The sequence below is a fragment of the Vulpes vulpes genome, chromosome 16, assembly GCF_048418805.1.
Source record: "Vulpes vulpes isolate BD-2025 chromosome 16, VulVul3, whole genome shotgun sequence".
In the NCBI taxonomy this organism is placed as follows: Eukaryota; Metazoa; Chordata; class Mammalia; order Carnivora; family Canidae; genus Vulpes; species Vulpes vulpes.
Genome location: NC_132795.1, coordinates 78,997,948 through 79,010,948, shown reverse-complemented (window position 1 = coordinate 79,010,948; position 13,001 = coordinate 78,997,948). Strand labels below are relative to the sequence as shown.

The 13,001-nt window shown below is 38.7% G+C and overlaps 1 protein-coding gene across 1 annotated transcript in view; it reads left to right on the top strand.

The window, feature by feature from the left end:
* Positions 1–10,291, top strand: part of LHCGR (luteinizing hormone/choriogonadotropin receptor) — a 57,523-nt gene extending 47,232 nt beyond the window's left edge. The window contains exons 10-11 of the mRNA XM_072741951.1: positions 2,985–3,065; positions 8,714–10,291. Coding sequence (XP_072598052.1) covers positions 2,985–3,065; positions 8,714–9,866 — 1,234 coding nt within the window. The 3' untranslated portion in view covers positions 9,867–10,291. The remainder of the gene's footprint in view (positions 1–2,984; positions 3,066–8,713) is intronic.
* Positions 10,292–13,001: the final 2,710 nt, after the last annotated feature.

Sequence of the window (13,001 nt, the reverse complement as noted above, 5' to 3'; positions counted from 1 at the left end):
CGCAAGACCTTTGTAGCCTATTCTGGGCTAACTGAATTATAACCTTAAATCAGGCCATAATTGCAGTTGCAAAATGGAGTACAGAACTGGCCTTTTAAAGATTAGCTCTAATCTTTATCAGAGAGCATCATTTTTAAAGAAGGAGGGAAATAGGCGCAAGAGAGTAAATTTTACCTAATCTTAGTAAAATCTGAATCTTTAGTTAAAAAAAAAAAAGACACAAAACTCTACAGAAGGCTTTTTCTTTTTTTAAGCTATTTCTCTCCCAGCAAGAAGACCATCTTTCATTTTAGAACAGAATCCTAGCTCCCTAAGGATTAGCTTAGTGTCATAACAAAAAGGGCATGAGCTCCTGGCTGATTTGTGTCCAGTGGGGACATTTTACTGATTTCACTGATACTCTACAATCCAGAACGGCATGACAGAGTGTGCAGGATTTCATTCTTTCCTTAAAGATTGTTTTCTAGACTTTTTTTTTGACTGAGATACATACTAATACCTTTTTTCACATCACAAGCCAGTATACATGTCACATAGGTAAAAAAAAAAAAAACAGTACTTTTTTACGTGTGTGATAAACACGTATTTTTCTTGTCTATTTTACTCCATTTTATTTCATGTGTTTGTGTTTTTAATACTAGTCCCGATGCACTCTATCGTTTCCACGACCCACTAATGGGTTACAATTCATAGTTGGGAAAACAGTTGCCCTACAAGGCTATTATTCAGGCTAAGAAGATATTCTCAATTAATTAGATGACATGCTAGAAGACTGACACGAAGATGCTGCTGTCTTTGTTTGGAATCAATCTATTTATAATAAATCAACCAACATGTATTATTGTGCATCTACTTTGTGCCTTGCAGAGGTGCATGAAGCCCTATCTGAAGTTTTGAGGTAACCAAGAAGACAAAGCACTCGGAGAGCCATGCACCATTAACTGAATACTAACTGAGCACTTAGTTCCAAACTGTGCAAAAATCTGAAGATACAAAGATAACTAAGAGCTCATCCCACCCTCCCAGAGTCACAAACAGCTGTGTGGGGGCAACACACAAGAAACCAATGTTTAAGTACAATTCAGCAGATATAATAGTAGTGCTAAGAACAGAACAGAATACTCTGGGAACACAGAGGAAGAGTTTCTAAACAGCAACAGGACTTCTGGAAGGCTTCCTGCAGAAGTGACTTCTGCTGAGCTTTGGAGAAAGGAGTAGGAGTTGGCTAGGCAGGTGTGGGCAAAACCATACCAAGAAGACAAAGTAGTTCATGTGAAGCCACAAAGGCAAGAGATCGAGGATGGAAGTCCTTTGGAAAAACTGGAGCAAGGTGACTTAATGGGTACACAGAGAAAACAGAGAGAAATGGGCTGTGATGGGTTCTGAGTGCCTGGGCCAGGTTGTTCAGAGGATGGGGAACCACTGAAGAACTCAAAGCAAAACTGCCCAGATTTGCTTTTGTAAAATAACACTCCAGCAGCTCTGAAGGATGGCTTGGAGGTAGCAAAACTGGTGAGAGACCAATTTGAAGAACAATACAGACACTGGTTTATGGTAAAGCTGATTCTGGACACCTCAGCTTTTGTGGCAAAGAGGTCACATCCCTTCTGAAATTACTGGCACGTGAAAACATTAGTTCAGGGGATATTTATTCCAGTAGATGAAAGAGACTACCTCTGGGTAAAAAAGGGGAGGACAGGAGTATGCAATTGTAGGCCAGTATCAAAGTGAGATGGGAATATAGTCACATAGAAGTTGTCTTGATTGGGATTACAAGCTTTAATGGACTCCCTCTGTATCCTTAAAGCTTGAAACTTTGGATGCTAGTGAGGCCAGAGAGCCTGAAGCTGAGCCAGTGGAATGTTTATGCAAACTCTGAGCCACCCCTCTGCCCTGCAGCTGCTGGGCCTGGATAACACACACAGCTGCCTAGGCAGATGGCCCCAAAGACCTCCCTGGTATCTATGATTAAAATTTCAAAAAAGAGTAGATGGAACCCAGTGCTATCAACTGAAGGCTAAGAACAACCACATTTCCTGTTAACTATAGATTGGTTCACACATAAGATTGGTTCACTCTAAGTGTCAGATACAGAGCCAGAATCACACACACACACACACACACACACACACACACACACACACTCTTTGATCCAAATTAATTTTTGAAAGCAGGTCCAGTAGGTCAAATAGTTCTGCTATATTATCCACTTTCCTGCCTTGTATACAAAGTTATCTGTACAAGGAATTGTCTGGTTAATATTGGAGAAGAATAATATATAGAAATCTCTAGTTTCAATTGCCTCATTTCTATTTCCTCCTCGAGAAAGGTTGAGCTTCTCATCACTTTCTCTCTTTCCCTCTGTATCTTCATCCAGTTTTCCTTGGTACCTCCTTTTGGTTTCATCTTAGGCATAGAAGTACAGGTCTCTTTTAATATCTTGATACTCCTCCCCTTTTCATTAGGTTAAACTTCTTGGAACGATGGAGGAGTAGGGAGCACCCACATAGATTTCTGAAAAAAGGCAGAAAATTCACACCATAATATCAAGTATAGTATCTTCAAATCCTTACAAAACAGATTTCCCAGTTACGATTCAAAGCCATGAATTCTGAATGGCTATTTCTTCATCAAGAGCAATGTGGTAAAGAGAATGGTAAGGAGCAAACCCTGATATACCATAAAGGTAGTTTTTAATAAGCATTGAAAAACCCATGATTCAACATGACCGATTTAGGTTTATTCATCTCTTGAGCCCACACAAAACATTTAGCATTCCGGAGCATTTTATCTAAGCTGGAAGCACTCTAATAACAGTTCTGAAGCCTTTACTCTCTCCCCAGGAAATGTTTCAGGTAGGACAATAGTACAGAACATCACTGGTATAATAGGTAAAGAATTTGGATGAACAAAGCATAAATAGACATGATCATGTTTAAAGACCAAAAGCTCAACTGTTTTTTTTTAAACCTTTTTTCTTTCAGGCAGAATTTTTCATTTTCCATTTTTGAAAACTTTTCCAAACAATGTGAAAGCACAGCGAGGAGACCAGATAATGAAATGCTGTAAGTATTTGCATGCAAAGAAACTCAGGAAGCCATGTCTCGTTCTCTGTGCACCTTATTATCAGTGCCAATGATTTTCTTCTGATAAAAGTCTTCACTGGGGGGATGTTTGCAAAGCACTTTTTAATAGATTAAAAATGGGATTTTTTTTCTTTGTAAGCGGCAGTTGATCAGACATCTCTTTTAACTGTTAAAAAAAAACTCTTCTAAAAATGTATCTTCATGTTCATTCTACAATTAAATTCTTCTCAGAAATTAAAATTTTATTTGTAGGTATTCTGAGGTCATTAAGACTTGCTTATATGATAGCTTAATTTGTAGAAATTTTCACTAGTCAGTGGTCAGCATTCCATAAAGTAACTGATTGCAGACATAGCTTCTAGAAGTAGCCACTTGCCTTAAAAAGACTCAGGCCACCTTGACCACTATGCTCTGGAGCTTAAAATTATTCAACCTCAATGCTATCGCTAACATACACTGGATGGGAGCTCTGTTTCTATTCTACTGACTGATTTTTTTTAACATTTTTCCTGGCTGCCTTGGCATTTCACATATCTTCAAATGTAAAAGAGTATGCTTCAAAAGATAATCCCAGTGTCCCTGTGCCACATTTACTATGATTTATAAGTTTTATTATTCCCCCCATGTGTCTTTCAGGCTACAAAACCAGATGCCCTTCTAAGACACCTTGTCATTCTCCATTCTCTCTTCATCTTCTTTTCTTTTCTCTTGCTTTTTCCCCCATCAATCTGCAAGTTATATAGAGGCAGCAGGGTGGTATGATGGAAAGACCCTCGGTTTTGGATATGAATTCTTGGCAGTGATGTTCCTGTAACACTGGGAATCCCTGGGCAATACTTACCTTTTTTTGGAGACATTTTTCCTCATCTTTGAGGGGCAGCAGGAATATCATTTGGCTTTCAGACCATGAGAATGAAGGGAGTCGTTAAAGAATGTGACAGCATCTGGGGTACGTTAGAAATAGCATACTCTGTAATCCTTCTTTTCTCTTTCATTTAGGTCCGACACCAAGTATATTCCAGTGTTCCTTTTCCTTATCATTTTTGTTCTTGTCTTGATATTTTGTCTGTCACTCATCTTCCTTGTAACTCTTTTGTAACCTATGGCTTTTTTCCTCATCAATAGGAAACACTCCTGGACAGGAGACGTTAGCCCACTCTCAGTAATCCTTTGTCAGTCCCACCCCAAGCCTTCCCAAATAAGGCTACAGTCTTGAGTTTGCTACGCTAACACTGCTTTAAAACAAATCCCCCAAGCTCCAGCATCCCCAAAACTATGAGAAATTAGTAATAATCTAGGTAGAAAGAATATACTCCCCCACCCTCCTTCCCATTACCTTGCTATTCCTAAGTCCCTGGAGTTCAGAAATTCTAGAGCCAGGCACTAAGTTTTACCTACTCTCCCCAGGATCTCAGTGTCCTTGCTGTTAGGGCTGGCCCCATTGTTCTCCTACAGTCTCCATCTTTCCTCCTGTCTTTGTTCACTGTGATGGGAGTGGCCTCTCCTTCCTCTGACTCAGTGTTGTAGGCCTATGGGGTCCATTCATACCATTCTGTACTAAAGACTGCTCCTTGCTGGGTTTTGTCAATAAGCGTGCTGCTGCCCTTAGGAGCTGTCCCAGGACACAAATGTAAGTGGCAGGAGGTAGGTATTTGGTCTGAAGACAAATCACCAAGGAGAAAAACTCCTAGACACACATGCTCAGTAGGGCAGAAAAGAAAGAGCAAAGGACCAGAGGAACGAGAGAGGGAACATGTTTGACCTCCTATTGATATAAATGTTTTCAGAAATCATGGCAGAATTTTTAGAAGCTTTGAATTAGTGCTTCTGATGCAATTTAATTAATAGCTGCTACAGTCATTTTGATAAGGGGAAAGGAGCAAGGGAAATTAAGGTAGCAATAGTTGGAAAGGTTTCACCTGGTTTAGTAAAGGCTATTATTTGTAGGAATTATCCAGGGAACTTGCTTAAAAAACAGATTCCTGGGCTCTGTCCCTAGAGAATTTGACTCTGGGTTTGAGGTAAAGCCAGGAATCTGCATTTTAACAAACACTCTGGTGATTCTGATGGAAATAGTGCAAGGACCACACTGAAAAGCACTGACTGAGAGACAGTGATGTAGAGGAAAGGCCCTTACTCTATGGATATGAACACCTACCTACCGCTGCTGCTACTACACCTTAGGGATTTTAGGCTAATCACTCACCTCCTTTTTTTTTTTAATTAATTTTTATTGGTGTTCAATTTACCAACATACAGAAAAACACCCAGTGCTCATCCCATCAAGTGTCCGCCTCAGTGCCCGTCACCCATTCCCCTCCAACACCCACCCTCCTCCCCTTCCACCACCCCTAGTTCGTTTCCCAGAGTTAGGAGTCTTTATGTTCTGTCTCCCTTCCTGATATTTCCCAACATTTCTTTTCCCTTCCTTTATATTCCCTTTCACTATTATTTATATTCCCCAAATGAATGAGAACATACACTGTTTGTCCTTCTCGGATTGACTTATTTCACTCAGCATAATACCCTCCAGTTCCATCCACGTTGAAGCAAATGGTGGGTATTTGCCGTTTCTAATGGCTGAGGAATATTCCATTGTATACATAAACCACATCTTCTTTATCCATTCATCTTTCGATGGACACCGAGGCTCCTTCCACAGTCTGGCTATTGTGGACATTGCTGCTAGAAACATCGGGGTGCAGGTGTCCCGACGTTTCATTGCATCTGAATCTTTGGGGTAAATCCCCAACAGTGCAATTGCTGGGTCATAGGGCAGGTCTATTTTTAACTCTTTGAGGAACCTCCACACGGTTTTCCAGAGTGGCTGCACCAGTTCACATTCCCACCAACAGTGTAAGAGGGTTCCCTTTTCTCTGCATCCTCTCCAACATTTGTGGTTTCCTGCCTTGTTAATTTTCCCCATTCTCACTGGTGTGAGGTGGTATCTCATTGTGGTTTTGATTTGTATTTCCCTGATGGAAAGTGATGCAGAGCATTTTCTCATGTGCATGTTGGCCATGTCCATGTCTTCCTCTGTGAGATTTCTCTTCATGTCTTTTGCCCATTTCATGATTGGATTGTTTGTTTCTTTGGTGTTGAGTTTAATAAGTTCTTTATAGATTTTGGAAACTAGCCCTTTATCTGATATGTCATTTGCAAATATCTTCTCCCATTCTGTAGGTTGTCTTTTAGTTTTGTTGACTGTATCCTTTGCTGTGCAAAAGCTTATCATCTTGATGAAGTCCCAATAGTTCATTTTTGCTTTTGTTCCTTTTGCCTTTGTGGATGTATCTTGCAAGAAGTTACTGTGGCCTTTAATCTTGGATTCCGCAACAATAAAATGCGAGGTTCAGTGAGATGGTCTTTAGGAACCTTTCTAATGCAAATAAATAACCTATTTTCTTTCATCATTCTTTCTTTCATCATTCTCTAACCACCACATCCCTTTAAAAATTAAAAAAAATAGGTAATTCTCTTAATAGGCATGAGATGAGGACAAATGTACCTATATTTAGTAATAAAGCAGGTGAGGTTCCTGTGCAATCTCCTATGCATAGCAGCAATGCTTGACTAGTTCCAAAATGGTTTCTAAGAATTTCTAGCACCATTTTGGAGTTGCAGATCATAGATTTTTTAATTATTTTTTTAATCTGTGTTATTTCCCTTCAGTAATTGTATTGCTCGAATATTTCATCCACTCCCTGAATTAGGTTCACACTTCCTTGTTCAGAACATGAGAAGCTAAATTTTTAGAGTAGAGAAAAATACTCTTTTAACGTGTGAAAAACCCTAAGGTAAAATACATATTTGTAATAGCCCTGACAGAAAAATTATGCCCATTTCTCTAGCTCCCAAGATTATATTAGCAGACTATGAGCAAAGAGAAAATTTGTTGAGCCTACATGCATCATACTGTACACATTCGTTGTCCCTGTATCCTTTCAATTCCTCTCAGAGCCAGGATCACCCTGGTTTACTCATTCCACAAGCATTTATTGAATGGATAGTCTGTGCCAAAACTGTGTGAGGCACTGGGAGTTCAGAAATAAATAAGACCTAGTCCCCTGCCTTCAAAGCTATTAAAGAATAGCTTCACAGACTATTAAAGAAGACACACATCATCACACAATGGCAGTATAGTTTGATAATTACAACAGTCCTTAAATGCAGCCATGGCAGAGAGATGAGGTGATAAACTCCTTGGAGGTGTAGAATCAAGAAAGGCTTCATAGAGAAGCTTACCTTTAAGGATGAGAAATTTGCCAGAGATGAGGAAAAAGGAAGGGAAGAAGAAACAGCACATACAAAGACAGAGGGATGAAAGAGTAGATTCTGAGAGCCACAAGTCATTTCATCTAACTGAAGGGAAGGCTGCTCGAGGTATCTGCAAAAGATAATTATAAGAATCCCTAACATTCAGTGAGCACTTAATATGTGTCATGCATTATTCTAAACATTCTATAGGTGTTAATGCAGTTAATCCTTAGCACAACCCTAATGTGGGAAGTATGATTTGTATACCTATTTGGCAAATGAAGAGCTTGAGGCACAGAGACGGTAACTCTCCCACGCAGGTTTACATAGCCTGTAAAGACCAGGACCCAATCAGTCTTGCTCCAGAGCCCATGTTCTGAATTGTGCAGCACTACTGCTTCCTGGAAGTGAGACTGGAGGGGGAGGCAGAACCCGGATCATTTAGGACTTGAAGGTCATCACAAGGAGTCTGGATTTTATCCCATAGTCAGAACCTAGTAAAAATTTGAACACATTTGTACTTAAGAAAGACTATTCCAGGAGGAAGGTACAAGTGGACTAGGACAGGGCTAAAATTGGGGATGGATGCTGGGGGCGGGGGGGGGGGGGCGGGGGGGAACTAATGTAACTATCCTGTAAGAAAGGATGAAAACCTGAACTCCGTTAGTTGCAGTAGGCATGGGAGGAAGCGGGTGGAGAGGTGGGGCTGTTCCATCAGTAGAGATGGAGTCCCTCTCCAATTCACTCTCTGAATTTGATTCATACCCCTTAAAGAGTATCTATTGTCCCTATTTCTCCAAGGGGAACATTTCTTCCTATTGTTCATGTCTATCATCTCCCGCTAGGTTTCTAGTAGTCTATCCTTGCTTTTCACTTCTCAATGCACTATTTGATTAGCCAGGGACCAATGTGCAAGCTAGTCTACCCGTAGCTAACACCCCTCAGCAGTGTGAGCCTTCCCTACCCATTTGTGTTTTGCTACAGACACGCGGCTTGAGAGCAGTTTGGCGGGCAACTAAATGAGATAAATACCTAAGAAAATGCCAAGAAAGGATTCTTTTAGACATAGCAAGCACATACTGTGTCTCTAATTTTTTTTTCAAAGGAAAATCATCCCCTGTAAACAGCTTCATTAAGTCTTTGCATCAATACAAGATCAATATAAATTGTTCTTCATTCCCCTAAGGAATTCCTTATCAATTCAGAGTTCTCAGATAATGTAACAAATAAACCTAAGACTAAGGCTGTTGTAGCTTTGTTTCCTGGGATTTAAAAAGAAAAAATACTAAGGATGACTCTTCAATTTTTTGATACATAGAATCATAGAAAATCTCTCGAGTTTACATTGAGACAAAACATTCTTCTTACAGTTATTCTGCCGTCTTTGCTGAGAGTGAACTGAGTGACTGGGATTATGACTATGGTTTCTGCTCACCCAAGATACTCCGATGTGCTCCTGAACCAGATGCTTTTAATCCCTGTGAAGATATCATGGGCTATAACTTCCTTAGGGTACTGATTTGGCTGATTAATATCCTAGCCATCGTGGGAAATGTGACTGTTCTCTTTGTTCTCCTGACTAGTCGTTGTAAACTGACAGTGCCCCGTTTTCTCATGTGCAATCTCTCTTTTGCAGACTTTTGCATGGGGCTCTATCTGCTGCTCATTGCCTCAGTTGATTCCCAAACCAAAGGCCAGTATTATAACCATGCCATAGACTGGCAGACAGGGAGTGGGTGTAGTGCAGCTGGCTTTTTCACTGTATTTTCAAGTGAGCTTTCTGTCTACACCCTCACAGTCATCACACTAGAAAGATGGCACACCATCACCTATGCTCTTCAGCTGGACCAAAAGCTGCGTTTAAGACATGCCATTCCAATTATGCTTGGAGGATGGCTCTTTTCCACTCTTATCGCCATGTTGCCCCTTGTGGGTGTCAGCAATTACATGAAAGTCAGCATTTGCCTCCCCATGGATGTAGAAACCACTCTCTCACAAGTATACATATTAACCATCCTGATACTCAATGTGGTGGCCTTCATCATCATTTGTGCTTGTTACATTAAAATTTATTTTGCAGTTCAAAATCCAGAGCTGATGGCTACCAACAAAGATACAAAGATTGCTAAGAAAATGGCAGTCCTTATCTTCACTGATTTCACCTGCATGGCACCGATCTCTTTTTTTGCCATCTCAGCTGCCTTCAAAATGCCCCTTATCACAGTAACCAACTCTAAAGTTTTACTGGTTCTTTTTTATCCTGTCAATTCTTGTGCCAATCCATTTCTGTATGCAATTTTCACAAAGGCATTCCAAAGGGATTTCTTTCTGTTGCTGAGCAAATTTGGCTGCTGTAAACGTCGGGCTGAACTTTATAGAAGGAAGGATTTTGTGGCATATACCTCCAACTGCAAAAATGGCTTCACCGGATCAAATAAGCCTTCTCAGTCCACCCTGAAGTTGTCTCCATTGCAGTGTCAATATACGACTGTCCCAGACAAGACTTGCTGTACAGAGTGTTAACTATTTTATCAGTAACCACATTACTGAATTGTGCTTAAAAATGTAAAAAAAAATGATCTGTACTAGTAATTTTAACATAAGGAGTTGGTTTTAGGAAATTATTTATTCTTAGGCACACACTAGGCAAAAAAGAGCCATCTACCTAACTCAAAGTGTCATCCATGACCATTGCCAGTCTAAAAATTGCCATTGGTACAGGATGACATAAAACACAGAAGCTGAGAGTGTTAAAAACATTTCTAATGGGGAGTCCAGGTGGCTCAGCAGTTTGGCGCTACCTTAAGCCCAGGGCCTGATCCTGGAGACCCAGGATCGAGTCCCACGTCAGGCTCCCTGCATGGAGCCTGCTTCTCCTTCTGCCTATGTCTCATGCCTCTCTCTCTGTGTCTCTCATGAAGAAATAAATAATCTTAAAAAAAAAAAAACATTTCTAGCAATTTTGACAGTAATTTATGTTGAATCTAAAAATTTTTAAATGAGATGGTATTTTACCTATCTTTGGGTTTGCTTTTTTTCACATTTCATCTTTGTAGTGTTTTTATATTGCATTTTATTAAAATATTAGTATATAACAGATTTGAAATTTAAAATAACTGGTCCTTTTCCTCAGATAGTTTGGAAAAACACTCTCCAGGGATGCACTATACAGTGTGGTAGCCACTAGCCATAGGCAGCTAAATGAAAATTAAAATTAAAACGTAGTTTCTCCCATAAAACTACAAGAAGAAAATATAGGCTGTAATTTGACATCAGCCTTAGCAACATTTTTCTAGATAGTCTCCTCAGGCAAGGAATGCAAAAGCAAAAATAAATATTGGGACTATATCAAAATAAAAAGCTTTTGCACAGCTAAGGAAACTAACAACAAAACAAAAATGCAACCAACCTGGTGAATAGGAGTATATGCAAATGACATATCTGATAAGGTGTTAATATCCAAATATAAAGAACTCATATAACTCAACACCAAAAAAAAGAAAAAATCAAATAATCTGATTTTAAAATGGGGAGAAGACCTGAATAGACATTTTTTCAAAGACGACCTACAGAACCAACAGACACATGAAAAGATGTTCAACATTACTAATCATCAGGAAAATGCTAATGAAAACCCCAATGGGATACCACTTTACACCTGTGAAAATGGCTAGACTCAAAAAGACAAGAAATAACAAGTGGTGGTAAGGATGTGGAGAAAAGGAACACTTATGCACAGTTGGTGACAATGTAAATTAGTGCAGCCACTGGGGAAAACAGTATGGAGGTTCCTCAAAAAAAAAAAAAAAATCAAAATAGAAATATACAACCCAGTAATTCCACTTCTGGGCATTTATCAAAAACAAAAGAAATACTAATTTGAAAAGATATATGAACCCTATGTTTATTGCAGCATTATTTAACAAGAACCAATATATGGAAGCATCCCAAGGGTTCATAGACAGATTAAAATGAAGGAGGTTTGGAAAATATAGACATACATACACAGATACACATACACACACAATGCAATACTACTCAGCCATAAAAAAAAAAAAAAAAAGAGTGGTATCTTGCCACTCACGAATGGATGGACCTAGAGGGTGTTAGTGAAATAACTTAAAAAAGAAATGTCTTCATAAGTACAAAGAACAAATTGGTTGTTGACAGAGGGGAGAAAGGTGGGAAGATAGGCAATATAGGTAAAGAGGATTAAAAGGTATAAATTTCCAGTTATAAAATAAATATGTCACAGGGATGAAAAGTGTAGCATAGAGAATATAGTCAATAACATTGTAATAATAACTCTGTATGGTGACAGACGGTAACTACATTCATTGTGGTAAGCATTTTGCAATATATATAACTGTCAAATCACTGTTTTACACTTGAAACTAATATAATGTTATAGGGTCTACTATACTTCAATTAAAAATTTTAAAAAATTTAAAAATAATCTATGTGACACTATAATGGTAGATACAGGCCATTATATATTTATCCTATCCATAGAATATACACAAAGAGTGAGCTCTTACATAAACTATGGATTCTGATGAGTCAATATAGGTTCATCCATCATAGCATATGTTTCACCCTCGTACGGGATATTGATAATGAGGAAGGCTGTGTGTTGTGTGGTGGGGGAGTGGGTATATGGGAAATCTCTCTACATTCCACTCAATCTTACTGTAAAATACTCTGTCAAAGTCTGTTAAAATTAAAAATTTGAAAGCAAAAAATTAGAAATAAAAAAATAAGGCAAGTTGCAGACATTAGTATTCATCAGCCCTAGACACTTCAGTGTGCTTATCACTAACCAAGGCTCAGTATTTTACGTTTTAGGCAAGACTTACATATGGTAAAATGGAAAAATGCTAAGCATACCATTTAATGAGGTTTGAGAAATGCCTAAGTCCCTGTAACCCCAAACCTCTGTGAAAACAGAACACTAGCACCCTCAGGAAGTTCCCTCATCATCCTTCCTAGTTAATCCCTCACTCCCATTCCACAAAGGTAACAATGGTTCTGATTTTTTCCCCATAGATTAGTTTTGCCTATTCTAGAACTTCATATAAATGGAATCATACAGTATACACTGTTCTGTAAGCCTGCTGTGATTCAACTCAATGTTTTTGCTATTCATCCAAGCTGTCACTTGAATTAGTAGTTCATTCCATTTCATTGCTGAGTTTTAAGACTCTAACACTGTTTTCCATTCTACTGATGATGGATATCTGGGCTATTTCCAGTTTTTAAGCTCTCCTTTCACATTTTATTAAATAAATGTATCGTCACAACTAGACTATGTATTTCATCTGCGTTCAACCTTTATGCCACTGTGTAAAGTGATTCAAAATAGCCTATAGAAGATCATAAGCTTTACAAAGTATCTCTTCTATGTTTTTCACATTTTTTTTTAAGATTTCATTTATTTCATGAGAGAGAGAGGCAGAGACATAGGCAGAGGGAGAAGCAAAACAACTAAGTAAGCAAAAAAGCAGAAAGTCAAATAAATATAAAATAAAATACATCCTTGTGGAGAAACTGTTTAAATTATGTCTTCTTAAATATTGTTTGAGCCTAAGTACTTGTATATATCCTCTGAAAATAACTTTTGTTGCCTTTTCCACAAATACTGATTTTTATTCTCTATAT